This window comes from Benincasa hispida, chromosome 3, assembly GCF_027475165.1.
Source record: "Benincasa hispida cultivar pf3 chromosome 3, pf3_genome.v1.1, whole genome shotgun sequence".
Classification (NCBI taxonomy): domain Eukaryota; kingdom Viridiplantae; phylum Streptophyta; class Magnoliopsida; order Cucurbitales; family Cucurbitaceae; genus Benincasa; species Benincasa hispida.
The window spans coordinates 48,193,944-48,207,734 of NC_143480.1; the positions used below are offsets into that span (position 1 = coordinate 48,193,944).

General features: G+C 33.8%; 1 protein-coding gene across 1 annotated transcript; it reads left to right on the top strand.

Moving 5' to 3' along the window:
• Positions 1 to 10,094: 10,094 nt before the first annotated feature.
• On the top strand, positions 10,095 to 13,315 carry LOC120072628 (uncharacterized). Its single transcript, XM_039025047.2, has 7 exons — positions 10,095 to 10,555; positions 10,869 to 11,045; positions 11,154 to 11,300; positions 12,014 to 12,115; positions 12,202 to 12,272; positions 12,389 to 12,456; positions 12,715 to 13,315. Exons 1-7 carry the CDS (start codon positions 10,325 to 10,327, stop codon positions 12,954 to 12,956), a joined length of 1,038 nt encoding a protein of 345 aa, XP_038880975.2. The 5' UTR covers positions 10,095 to 10,324; the 3' UTR covers positions 12,957 to 13,315.
• Positions 13,316 to 13,791: the final 476 nt, after the last annotated feature.

Sequence of the window (13,791 nt, forward strand, 5' to 3'; positions counted from 1 at the left end):
ATTCATCACTCCCTCTATCGACCACCCACATAATACATGGGTGGAGAGAAAATTGGGGACGGAAGTTAACTCCTTCCCAATAATTCAAAAAACAAAAATAATTAATTTTAAAAGATAATAATAATATAAATTTTAATTAATTAATATAATATATATTTATAATAACTAATTTATTATACATATATACATAATTATATGATATACGACATATGACATATAACATATAGTTTTTATATTGTATCAAATACAATATAGCCTATAGTTTCTATTTTGTCTCAACAATGGCTTTTAATATAAATCACATTTACATTAAATTTGATTATACGAATCCAATTCATATATTTAATATTTGAATCATATTCAAATATTTATTCCCTCTCATAAATAGTTAATATTATAATGTATCAAATACATTATAGTAATTATATCATATATAATTAAAATTTAATTATCATATATAATTAATGCTCTCAATTAATTTGAACAATTCAAATTAATCCAAAAACTGATTCTCATTTAATCCCGTTGAGCTACCGAGGGGACCTTATGGACCTGTAGCTTGAAGTTCCAACGGTACATAAATAACTAATTAAACTCTTTAATTAAATTATTCACCATCCGCTAACTGTCGGGCACTCTATTAAAGAACAACGGCTGCACTCTTCGCACTACAAATATATTTTTATGTCCATTGGATATAACCAATCAATAGTACGATAACCCTTCATAAATTGCTCGTAAGTATAGTTGGGCCAAAATTACCGTTTTGCTCCTATAGTTACTTCCAACTCCTTATGTACCACTGATCCCTCTAATGAACAATAAATCATAGTCCAACTATGATCAAACCCCTCTCGGGCCAGGAAAGGGTGTGGCACCACATTGTTCAAGCCTCAAAGTCAACTACACCCTCTCCTGGCCCGAGAGGGTTTGATCATAGTTGGACTATGATCTATTGTTTATTAGAGGGATCAGTGGTACTTAAAGAGTTAGATGTAACTATAGAGGCAAAACGGTAATTTGGCCTAGCTGTACTTACGAGCAATTTGTAATGAGTTATCGTACTGTTGATTGGTTATATCCAATGGACACAGAAATATATTTGTAGTGCGAAGAGTGTAGCTGTCGTTCTTTAATGGAGTGCCTAATAGTTAACAGATGGTAGATAATGTGATTAAAGAGTTTGATCAATTATTCACGTATCATTGGAGCTTCAAGCTACAGGTCTATAAGGTCCCCTTGGTAGCTCAAAGGATTTAAGTTGAGAACAGTTTTTGGGTTAATTTGAAATGTTCAAATTAATATGAGGGAATTTAATTATATATGGTATAATTCAATTAATTCAATTATATATGATATAATTAAAATAATGTATTTGATACATTATAGTTTGATTGGAGGAACAAATATTTGAATCTGGTTCAAATATATTTTTTATGAATAAGATTCATAGTTGTTAAATTTAATATAAATATGATTTATATTAAATACTATAAAATAGAGAAAAATATCTATGATTTATATATTGTATAGATGTAATATTAAAACTATAGGTTATAAATATATAAGTTGGTTATCATATTTATTTATAATTAATAATTATTTGATAATTAAACTATTTTTCTCTCCAACCACCCTTAGTGAAAAGTTAATTGGTTTTTATGGCAATTTGGGATAAATGAAATATGATTTTATTGTTCCAAGTGGTTGAGTTACACGATTTGAGAGATTCTACAGGACAACCTTGAGATCCTATGCGATAGCCTCAGTTCCCTAAACGATCAATAGTTTTTTCTATGCAATAGAGAGTTTGCCTCCTCGATCGTCTTCCTCCTCCAACTCTAAACTCCCCTCTAACCAAAATTAGACAAAGCCCACCACTCCTGGATTCTCACATCGAGAATACCAAGGCCACCAAATAGTAGTGTCTCCTTTTGGTTTGAGTTTGCGTTGTTGTTGTTCGTTTGGAGTGTTCGTGACTTGTTCGATGCATTCATAAACGAGTTAGTTCGAGGGATTTACTTAAAGAATAGTACTTCAAAGGTATAATTTATAATCTTGTTTATTATTAAAAAAACGTGTTGTAATTTATGTTTTATGCATAATCTGTTTATTTTACTCTAAATATTTGTTTTCAATTGAAACAGGATTTGGACGATCCACTTCTGCTCAAATGTTCTCTGAAATACGAGTTCCTTCAATTGGTATCAGAGCCAAGTTAGCATCATTGTGGAGTCGTTACCAAAAAGCTTCCTTCACTTTGTTAGCAATGTTGTTCTGAATAGGGTTGACTATAACCTTACAACTCTGCTCAGTGAGTTGCAGACTTTTCAATCTTTGCTAAAAAGCAAGGAGAAGAAAGTTGGTGAGGCAAATGTTGCTTCATCTTCTAAAAAGTTTCATAAAGGTTCGACCTTTGGAACTAGGTCTGCATCTTTTGCCTCCGGCACTAAGAGGAAAGTGTTTCCATTCCAACCAGGACAGGCACTGAAAGTGAAACTGCCCAAAATATTTGGTTGAGAAGAAGAAGGCCAAACAAGGTAAATGTGTTTTACTAGTTTCGGAAACTTGTTTAGTGGAGAATGATGATTCTGCCCTGATTATCGACTCTGGGGCCACTAACCATGTTTGTTCTTCACTTCAAGGAATTAGTTCCTAGCGGCAGATTGGTGCTGATGAGATGACGATGCGAGTCAGAACTAGGCACATCATCTTAACTATTGGCAATAGAAGGTCTCCGATTGACTTTGCAGAATAAGTTTATCATTTTGAATGAAGTATATGTAGTTCCCGAGTTAAGAAGGAACTTTATTTCTGTAAAGTCTTTGCTCGAATGTAATTATCAACTATTTTTTTTAATAAAGTGTTTATTTCGAAAAATGGTGTTGATATATGTTCAACTCAACTGGAAAGTAATTTGTATGTACTAAGACCGTTAGCAACAAATGCTCTCCATAACATAGAGATATTTAAAACTGTCATAACTCAAAATAAATGACTTAAAATTTCTCTTAAAGAAACCATCCAACTTTGCACCTAAGGTTAGAACACATAAATCTCAATAGGATTGAGAGATTGGTGAAGAATGGACTTCTAAGCGAGTTAGAAGAAAATTCTTTACTAGTGTATGAGTCATGCTTTGAAGGCAAAATGACTAAAAGACCTTTTACTGGAAAAGGTTATAGGGCCAAAGAGCCTCTAGAGCTAGTGCATTCAGACTTTTGTGGTCCGATGAATGTGCGAGCTAGGGGAGGTTATGAATACTTCATCACTTTAACTGATGATTATTCAAGGTATGGGTACGTTTATTTAATGCAACATAAGTCTAAGCCCTTTGAAAAGTTCAAAGAGTTCAAGGCTAAAGTTGAAAACGCATTAAGTAAAATGATTAAAACACTTCGATATGATCGAGGTGGAGAGTTTTTGGATTCTGATTTCCAGAACTATAGATAGAACATGGAATAGTTCCCCAACTCTCACCACCTAGTACACCACAGCAGAATGGTGTATCAGAGAGGAGAAATCGAACCTTATTGAACATGGTTCGATCGATGATGAGTTACGCTTCCCTACCTGACTCATTTTAGGGTTTTGCAGTAGAGACTGCAACTTATATCCTGAACTATGTTCCCTTCAAAAGTGTTACTAGAACACCTTTGGAGTTATGGAATGATCGTAAAGCTAGTTTTCATCATTTCCATATCTAGGGTTGCTCAACACATGTGCTTGAGGCTAATCTTAAGAAACTAGAACCACATTCAAGGTTATGCCTATTTGTAGGCTACCCCAAGGGAATGAGAGGAGGTTATTTTTATGATCCTAAGAAAACAAAATGTTTCTATCGACAAATGCTACTTTTCTTGAAGAGGATTATATAGGGGAGCATAGACTTAGAAGCAAAATCGTGTTGAATGAGATTTCCAAAGAAACTACTGAATCTTTAATAAGAGTTGTTGAAGAACCTATTACCTCAACAAAAGTTGTTGAAGTAGGTTCATCTAGTAGGTCAAATCCACCTCAAGTGTTGAGGGAATCTCGACGTAATAGAAGGGTTACGAACCCACCTATTCGCTATATGGGTTTGATTGAAATCTTGACTATGGTTGCTGATGGCGAGGTTAAGGATCTTTTGTCTTACAAGAAGACAATGGAGGATGTTGACAGAGATGAATGGATCAAAGTCATGGATCTCGAAATGGAGTCTATGTATTTTAATTCAGTTTTGGATCTTATAGATCAACCTGATGGGGTTAAACCTATAGGTTATAAATGGATATACAAGAGGAAACGGGGTGCTGATAGGAAGGTGCAAACTTTCAAGGCTAAACTGGTGTCAAACGGTTATACCCAGGTAGAGGGAGTCAACTATGAGGAGACTTTCTCGCCTGTTGACATGCTGAAGTCTATCCGGATCCTTCTATCCATTGCCTTATATTATGACTATGAGATATGTCAAATGGATGTCAAGACTGCTTTTCTGAATGGCAATCTTGAGGAGACCATTTATATGGTGCAACCGGAGGGATTCATAGTCCAAGGTCAAAAGTAAAAGGTTTGCAAGCTGAATTGGTCCATTTATAGACTAAAACAAGCATCTCGATCTTGGAACATAAGGTTTGATACTACGATCAAATCGTATAGCTTTGATCAGAACATTGATGAGCCTTGTGTCTACAAGAAAATCATCAACAGTTTAGTAGTTTTCCTAGTATTGCATGTAGATGATATCCTACTCATTGGAAATGAAGTAGGCTTACTGACTACAGTTAAGAACTTGCTAACGACCCAATTCCAAATGAAAGATTTGGGAATGGCTCAGTTTGTTCTTGGTATTAAGATCTTTTAGGATTGAAAGAACAGAATGCTAGCACTGTCTCAAGTATCGTATATTAACAAGATGTTGATCAAACATTCGATGCAGAACTCCAAGAGGGGCCTATTTCCTTTCAGGCATGGAGTTACTTTGTCTAAAGAATAGTGTCCTAAGACACCTCAAGAAGTTGAGGAAATAGAACGGTCTCCTATGCATTTGTCGTGGGCAATTTGATGTATGCGATGTTATGTACTAGACCTAATATCCGTATGCAGCAGGGAAAGTCAGTAGATATCAGTCTAATCCAGGATATGATCACTGGACAGCCGTCAAGAACATCTTCAAGTATCTACGAAGAACGAGGGACTACATGCTTTTGTATAGTTCTAAGGATTTGATCCTTAAAGGATACACGGACTATGATTATCAGATTGATAGGGATTCTCGGAAATCAACTTCAGGATCAGTGTTCACACTTAATAGAGAGGCTGTAGTATGGCGAAGCACCAAGTAGGGGTGCATCGCGGTCTCCACCATGGAGGCCGAGTATGTAACTACTTGTGAAGCTGCTAAAAAGGTCATTTGGCTCAGGAAATTCCTGACTGATTTGGAAGTTGTTCCAGATATGTCAAAGCCCATCACACTTTATTGTGATAATAGTGGTGTTGTGGCTAATTCTCGCGAGCCCATGAGTCATAAGCGCTACAAGCACATTGAGCGAAAATACCATTTCAGCCGAGATATTGTGCATCGAGGGGACATGATTGTCACGAAGATAGCTTCAGAGCACAACGTTATTGATTCGTTTACGAAGGCCCTCACGACTATAATGTTTGAGGGTCACTTGCAGAGTATGGGTCTATAGGACAGACAACGGCTGGACTAGGGCAAGCGGGAGATCTTGTACTGGGCGTATTGTGCCCTAGTTTACTATTTTGTGTACTTGTAATTTGATTATCTTGTACACTCCACTACCTTTAGGACAAGTGGGAGATTGTTGGGGTTAATGCCTTAAATCTAGTATAATTCTATAGTTTGTAAACATTGTATATTTAATATTTTATTCACTTCTGTTTATGAAATATATAATATTTTAGTTGCATTAATCACAAATCAATAAACTAACGTCCATGGTTATCATTGTAACTTAAACATGTATGTGGAGACATACAGGTGGATCATGTTTAAGTGATAACCTAAATGGTTTGTAACATATGGATAAGGCGGGGTACCTTATCCTTGTGACACTACGAGTATGGCCTGCTTTGTAGGTGTTACAAATGTTGTAAAGTGTTACAAGTGATGTGATCATGATCATTCATGTATTAGACATGCGAGCCGAGATATTCTATACAAAGGAGTTTGTATAAGACCGGACCACAAAATATTTAGTCTCATTATATAACGTCGTTCATAATAGAGACTTTCATTTCACTAGGATGACCATAATTATTATCATATTTATTTATAATGATTAATTATTTGATAATTAAACCCTTTTTCTCTCCAACCACCCTTAGTGGGAAGTTAATCAGTTTTTATGGCAATTTTGGATAAATGAAATATGATTTTATTGTTCCAAGTGGTTGAGTTACACAATTTGAGAGATTCTACACAACAATCTTGAGAGCCTATGCGATGGCCTCAGTTCCCTAAAAGATCAAGAGTTTTTTCTATGCGATAGAGAGTTTGCCTCCTCGATTGTTTTCCTCCTTCAACTCCAAACTCCCCTCTAACCAAAATTAGCCAGAGTCCACCACTCTTGGATTCTCACATCGAGAATACCAAAGTGACTAAGTGGTAGTGTCTCCTTTTGATTCGAGTTTGCATTGTTGTTGTTCGTGACTTGTTCAACGCGTTCGTGAATGAGTTAATTCGAGGGATTTACTTGAAGAATAGTTCTTCAAAGGTATAATTTATAAACTCTTGTTTATTATTTAAAGATATGCAGTAATTTATGTTTTATGCATAATCTATGTATTTTACTGTAAATGTTTGTATTCAATCGAAACGAGATTTGGACGATCTACTTCCGTTCAAAGGTTCTTTAAAATATGAGTTCCTTCACTTTTGTGTCTCCACAAAAAGTTTAAGTACTCATGTAATAGTTATGGATCTTTTAGTTTATTAGATTTATTTCTAAAACGAAAAAGCAATTCATATATTCAATAACAACTTTATTGAATTTTTAGAATAAGTCTAATGTTTACTAACCACAAGTTTTAGGACACAAAACTCAACATCGAGCCCCTTGTTCAAGACCTGAGATTCAAGGGAACAACCTCTTTACTATCCCTAATAGCGAGTAGGAGTGAATTCCATATTATACTCTATGTCCCCAACTATCTAACCGATCTTATTCCTGGAATGGGAGGATTATTAAGCCAACGTTGTTGAGCCAACCCCCACCCATGAAAATCTAAGGATAATCCTGAATAAATAGGAGTTCATAGTTAGCTCAGGATTCACGTTAAGTTACCTAGGTCATCGCTTTGAAATAGTCAGCCTTAAACAGTAAATAACATTATAAAGTAAGAGTGACTTATTTTTTGTCCGAGTAAGATTGATTTATTTCTTTGTCCGATCTTATACAAACTCTTTGTATAGGACGCCCCCACTTGCATGCCTACACATGAATGAAGTAGGATCACTTTGTTTGTAGCACTTTACAACAATTGTAACATTTACAAAGTAGACCGCATCCGATAGTGCTACCAGAATAAAGTATCATACCTTATTCGTATACCACATACCATTTTGGCTATTTACTCAAACTTAATCCATTTTATGTTTCTACATAAAGTCCAAATATTCATGAAATAACCATGGATCTTAGTTTATTAGATTTAGTAAGTGCAATTTACATATTTAACAACAGTTTTATTGAATAGATATCAATAACATTTTTGTTGCAAATAGAATATGTTTTTACAAACTGTGAGTTTTATGATATACAACCTAACAATTATTTCTTTCATTTTTAATTACAAATGTACAATAGGTCAGGGAGATTCAACCTAAAACTCATTAATACTCAGTTTAATATACTCATTTTGACAATTTGGCCATGTTTGGAATAATTAGAGAAAAGGTGTTTTTTTTTTAAAAAAAGATTTTTATATATTTTTTAAACACTTAAATAACTAATCATTTTCAATCGTGTATCAATAGTATATCAAGAGTATCAAGTATCTATCAATAGTGTATCAAATATGTATAAGAAGTATATCAAGTATATCAGACATATACTAGTAGTATATCAAAATATCAAGTGTATAGCAGTAATGTATCAAGTGTATCACATGGGTTAAGCTTATTTTTTTTACTATTTATGCAAAAGTAATAAGTCTAGGTTATGGATTTAATTTTTTAAACTTATTTTGCCGAATCTGTAAAAAGCCCCCAAAAAATTTAATAACATAATTTCTAGATTCTAAAAAAACATAATTTATAATTGTAATATATCTTGTGAAAAATATGTAAGATATAAAAATAATTTAATTGAAAAAAATAATTTTTTTAGAGCACTTAAAAAACCGATATAATTGCCAAGAAAGAAGCATTTAAATGAGCCAAAAGGGATATTTCCAGGGAAAAAGAAAAAGTCAAGGGGGGAAAGCCATTCATATAGCTTTTATTTTATTTATCTTTCTTTATCTTTTTTGTTTGTTTGTTTGTTTCTTTTTTTTTCTAGTTTGCAAATAAAACGATATTCCAAGACATCATTATCAAAGAATTTGTTTATTTTAAATATAAACGATACAGCTAAGAAATTAAAATAATATATTTTATAAAATAAATACTATTTTCATATTGCAAACTTTGGAGAAAAAAAATATGTAGTGTAAACTTTTGTTATTGTTTTTTCTTAAATTAAGTCAAGTCAATAATTAGCTTTTACTTCATCTAAAATGAAATAACTAACTTCTAATTGATCCATTTTCAGTCAAAATTTATTTCCATCTCCGAATATTTCTTCCTTTTCTTTGAACTAACACTACCAAATTAGACCATTTAATATACATTAATTGACATGTGTTGTGCACATATTAAATTGACCCAAAAACAATAAGCTATTATTAATACAGACTTTTTGTTTTTGACATAAAACTGAAACTTTTTTCCAAATCAAATTTCAGAAAAAAAAAATTAAAACAAAAAACTTAAATTAATCCGGACTAAATTTTGTGATTTTACCGAGAAATTTCGGACCAACCACGGACCCACGTTATTTGTTAAATTAATGACAGAATTCCAAAATCGTCAAATTTGTGATCAATTAGGGGTTGACGTGTGCCCCAAATTAAAGTTGAAGACAAATTTCGATGATGCCACGTAGTTTACTATTGAATTGGATAAAATTAACTTGATCCAATTTAATATTATTATTATTTGGGTTAAAATCTCTAAACGAGACTCAAATGTCAAATCAAACCAAAATCTAATTAATTGGGCCCAAGAGTCAAGCCCATAGTCAACCAAGCCCAAACCCATGAAACCCATTGAGAACTCTATAAATAGAGAAGTTAACAAGCCCAAAGGGTTCAACAACCAGCTTAAAGATTATAGTTTATTTTGAAAGCATCAAAATACTATGTATTAAAGATTGTACCCACTTTCTACAAAATTAATATAAATACAAAGTTCAAGCTCCACGAAAGAAATTTATCTTGAAATCTTGTGCGAACATACCCAATATATCATCTAATTAATTTTCAAACCTAGTCGATGTGAATCTTAAATTAATATAATTTAGTTAAAAAATACTTTTCATCTCTAAACTTTTATGAAAGTAACATTTAGTTCTCAAATTTTGATTTATAACGATTTATTCTCTGTCCTTTTAATTTTGTAACAATTTAGTCTATGAACTTTAGTATGTAGCAATTTAGTCATTATAGTTAAAAAAAACTATAACAATTTAGTCACAAACATAAACATTAATCAAAATCAGATGTCAAATTTTAATGTTTTATGATGTAGACTTTGTATTTTGTAAATATTGATTTTTTAGTTAGTTTTCGATTTATTTAAAATATGAATTAAATCGTTATAAATTTTAAAGTACAAAGACTAAATTATTATATAATAAAATGGAGGGATTAAATGATTAAAATTGAAAGTATAAAAATTAAATCGTAAGTTTATGAATTATTTGTTAACCTATAAAAGTTGAGAGATAAAAATAATATATTTAAGCATATAATTTAAAACATTTTATTATTTTATTTTATTTTATTTTTTAAAAAAAGAAAAGTCGGCAGAAATTGATTCGCGTCTTATTTGTCAAAATTTCTAAAACCACCGATAAACCCATGAGGTCAAATGGAAATTTCCAAAGTCCACAACTTTTGTTCTTGTTAGGTTTTCCTTGTTCTAGGGTTTTTCTCCATTCCATTCCACCCTTCACTTTTCTCCTTAATTGTTGATTTCCTTCTCTTTAAGACGGATGTGAGATCAATATCACTCATCATTCTCCCAGCTTCCAGGACGGTTTTTGAAAAACAGCAAATGAATATGGAAGCTCGAGTTGGTGTGGTGGTCGAAGGAGGACAGCAGGCTCTTAATTCTGCTCACGACGGCGGGGCCAGGAAATATTTACACCAACAAGGCCAGAACAAACCCTCGTTGAACCAGCAACCGCAGATTGGCACGGTGCAGCAGCTTCTAGCCGGTGGTATCGCGGGTGCCTTTAGCAAGACATGTACGGCGCCTCTTGCTCGCCTTACTATCCTCTTTCAGGTTCTTTGATTCTTCTTTATCCGCTTTTTATGTCCATTTCGAAAGGGTTTTGTCTATGTTCTTTTTCTGATTAATATGTCAATTAAAAGCAGAAACTTGTGGGGTTGGGGAAATTATTGCCTTGCTCCTTGTTTATGGGTTGACCGGGATTCTTCTTCTTTTATTGTGTATCTTGCTTCTGGTCAGGAATGATTAGGTATTAAAATCTTGTATTGGCTTGACAGTAGGAATGAATGCTGGGTTTCACTTGATTGATTAACGTGCTTCTCTTGCTCTGACTTTTAATTAATTTAGTTGGATCCAACTTTACCAGGTGCAAGGTATGCACTCTGATATTGCTGCAATGAAGAAAGCCAGCATTTGGCATGAAGCTTCACGTATCATCAATGAGGAGGGATTCCGGGCATTTTGGAAAGGCAATCTGGTCACAATAGCTCACCGCCTACCTTATTCTTCTGTCAATTTCTATGCTTATGAACAATACAAGAAGGTGACCAATGTAATCTATGATATTGTTTGAATAACTTTGTTGGTTAGTGGCAGAGAGCATTTAAATATTTTTATGACTGTCTCCTGTCTTTTTCCCTCCTATTTGCAGTTTCTGCACTCATTGATTAGGGAAAGATACCAGGGCAATGCCAGCGCAGATCTTCTTGTGCATTTTTCTGGTGGTGGTTTGGCTGGAATAACTGCTGCCTCTGTTACGTACCCACTGGACCTTGTTAGGACCAGACTTGCAGCACAGGTAAATTATTGCTAATGTTGCTAATAGAAATTTCAATGAAAGGAGGAAATCCTTAGGAACCAAGATGGCATGGGCTACATTTTTCCCACCTCCGTTAGAATGAAATGTCTGATGTAGTACTTAAGTGACTCGACTCTCCCACCTCAATAGTTGACTTTTGAGGTCACTGAAAGGAAAGGGAAAAAAATTACACCAACCAAGAGCCTGAATAAAAATATTTTCTCAAGTCTTTTGAAAGCAAGAGTCTTTTCTTTTTGAAGGTTTTATTTCTCCTTTTAACCGAAGGCAGCAAGGGTAGGCTCTGATCAATAGTATTAGATAGCATGGAAGCATGGAGTTTTATCTCAAAACCAATTGTCAATGAGAGTAATAACCCATCTATCTTATAAAGAGTGTGGGATCCTTGATTTCCAATGTGGGATTCTCAACAAACAGAACCTATAGAAGTTCTTTCTCTTTATGAGAGGAGTGTCGATAGCCATGTTGTTTTGGGTGTGATTTGTTTTGACTTATTTTTTTGTGTTAGGCTTCTGCTTTGGAACAATATTTTTTAGCCTTCCAATTTCTTATCGAAAAGTTTGTTTGTATCAAAAAAAAAAAAAAAAAGATGCTATTAATTAGCAAAGCAAGTTGTAGTTATAGTTTCCAATCCATGTGTTACTACTTTTTTTTTCCTTCTATATAGTAAGTCTTCTCATATTTAAATTCCCCAGAGAAATACCATTTATTACAGAGGCATTTGGCACGCATTCCATACCATTTTCCGGGAAGAAGGTTTCTTAGGCATGTATAAAGGGCTCGGAGCAACCTTGTTGGTATGCATTTTGCTAGTTTTACATTTACCTTCATATTTACCTCATCCATTTGACTCGAGGGACTTGTGGATCTATGTGTGGTACAGGGTGTTGGACCAAGTATAGCTATAAGCTTTTCAGTGTATGAAAGCTTGAGATCATTTTGGCAATCTCGAAGGTATGAACTTTGTGGCTAGGTTAGGTTATATATGGGTGTACTATATATAGTTGTTATGTGCATTTTGGTTTCATACTTATGGGTTTCGGCATAGTGATCATTCAATTTGATGCCAGGCCGAACGACTCCACTGTAATGGTCAGTCTTGCATGCGGTAGTCTTTCAGGCATAGCATCATCAACAGGTAATTGTGGCTTCATTAACTGACTTACTATTCCTTCTCATTGAGGATTTGGTATAGTGTCAGAATTTTGAGATTAATTTGCCATTGGATCAAACTGAAGAATGTTTTGTTTCCAGTTCATCATATTCATTTGCAACAGTACGGTTTGGTCTAACACAATGCATTCAACTGATATGCATAACTATACTTGCTTTGATTTTACAAGTGGACATATTTATCTTTCGCCCTGCTTAAATTGAATTACATGATTTATTTCAGCTACGTTTCCTTTGGATCTTGTAAGACGAAGGAAACAATTGGAAGGTGCTGGTGGTCGAGCCCGTGTTTATAACACTGGGTTGTATGGAATATTTAAACACATTGTGCAGACAGAAGGTCTAAAAGGTTTGTACCGAGGGATTCTTCCAGAGTACTATAAGGTTGTGCCAAGTGTAGGCATCGTCTTCATGACGTACGAGACTCTGAAAACAGTTCTGTCACAAATTTCCTCCCGTTCATAGCTGCTCTCGGATGTGTGATTCTTCCATTCGAGTGCTTATTTTGAGTCACTGTATTATTTCCAGCCAGTAGTATTCAATGGTGAACAAAATGAGATACGTAGAAATAGGTTACTGGTCAATAGGATATTTTAGAGCGACCATTCTTTTTTCCTTGATAGATTTTGTGGCAGTAAATTTTTGCTCGTTACTGCCAGGATACTACTAGTATTTTAATTCTTGTACAGGAAGAGTTTAACCCAAAGGAGTTGCCAATTTCGATACCATTCAAGATACCATTCAAAAGCTTGAAGAGCTACGTAGTCTTTATTGTATTTTTAGGTTTACAATTGTGTGTTTAATAATGTGTTCTATTTTGCCCATGGAATCTCTCAGCTCTGATACTTGCCTTTATCACCTTTGTTCGGGACTAGATCAGTATTTGTACTTGAATTTTAATATTTGAGATTTCAATTCAACGTTTGAAGATCTCCGTCGCTCTGATTCGTTCTTCCCAAAAAAAAAAGTCAACGTTTGACGATCCTAGTATTTTAAAATTCTTCTCAAGTCAAATATAAGCAGTCAATTCCTGTCCTCAGAATGAGTCATGTTGTTTGATAGGAGTTTGAACTGAATTAGTAATCCATTGATATGGATATGGTTTGCTTGAAATTAGTAACTTCAAACTTTATTCAATCAACTGTGTTGAACGCGAAGCTCCTTTTTCAGAATTGGAATATAAATTAGACAAGAATAACCCCTCCTTATTTTTAATATAATAATAATAAGAAAATTTGATTTCTTTAACTAATTGTTTTTATAGTATTTTTTTGAAAAACTGTTTTAAAAGGTAAAATTA

Excerpts from the sequence above, each read along its gene's own strand:
- LOC120072628 (XM_039025047.2), top strand. The coding sequence starts at position 10,325 with ATGAATATGGAAGCTCGAGTTGGTGTGGTGGTCGAAGGAGGACAGCAG. Across the intron at positions 11,046-11,153 it reads CTTATGAACAATACAAGAAG|TTTCTGCACTCATTGATTAG; the intron begins GTGACCAATGTA and ends TCCTATTTGCAG. Across the intron at positions 12,273-12,388 it reads TCATTTTGGCAATCTCGAAG|GCCGAACGACTCCACTGTAA; the intron begins GTATGAACTTTG and ends ATTTGATGCCAG.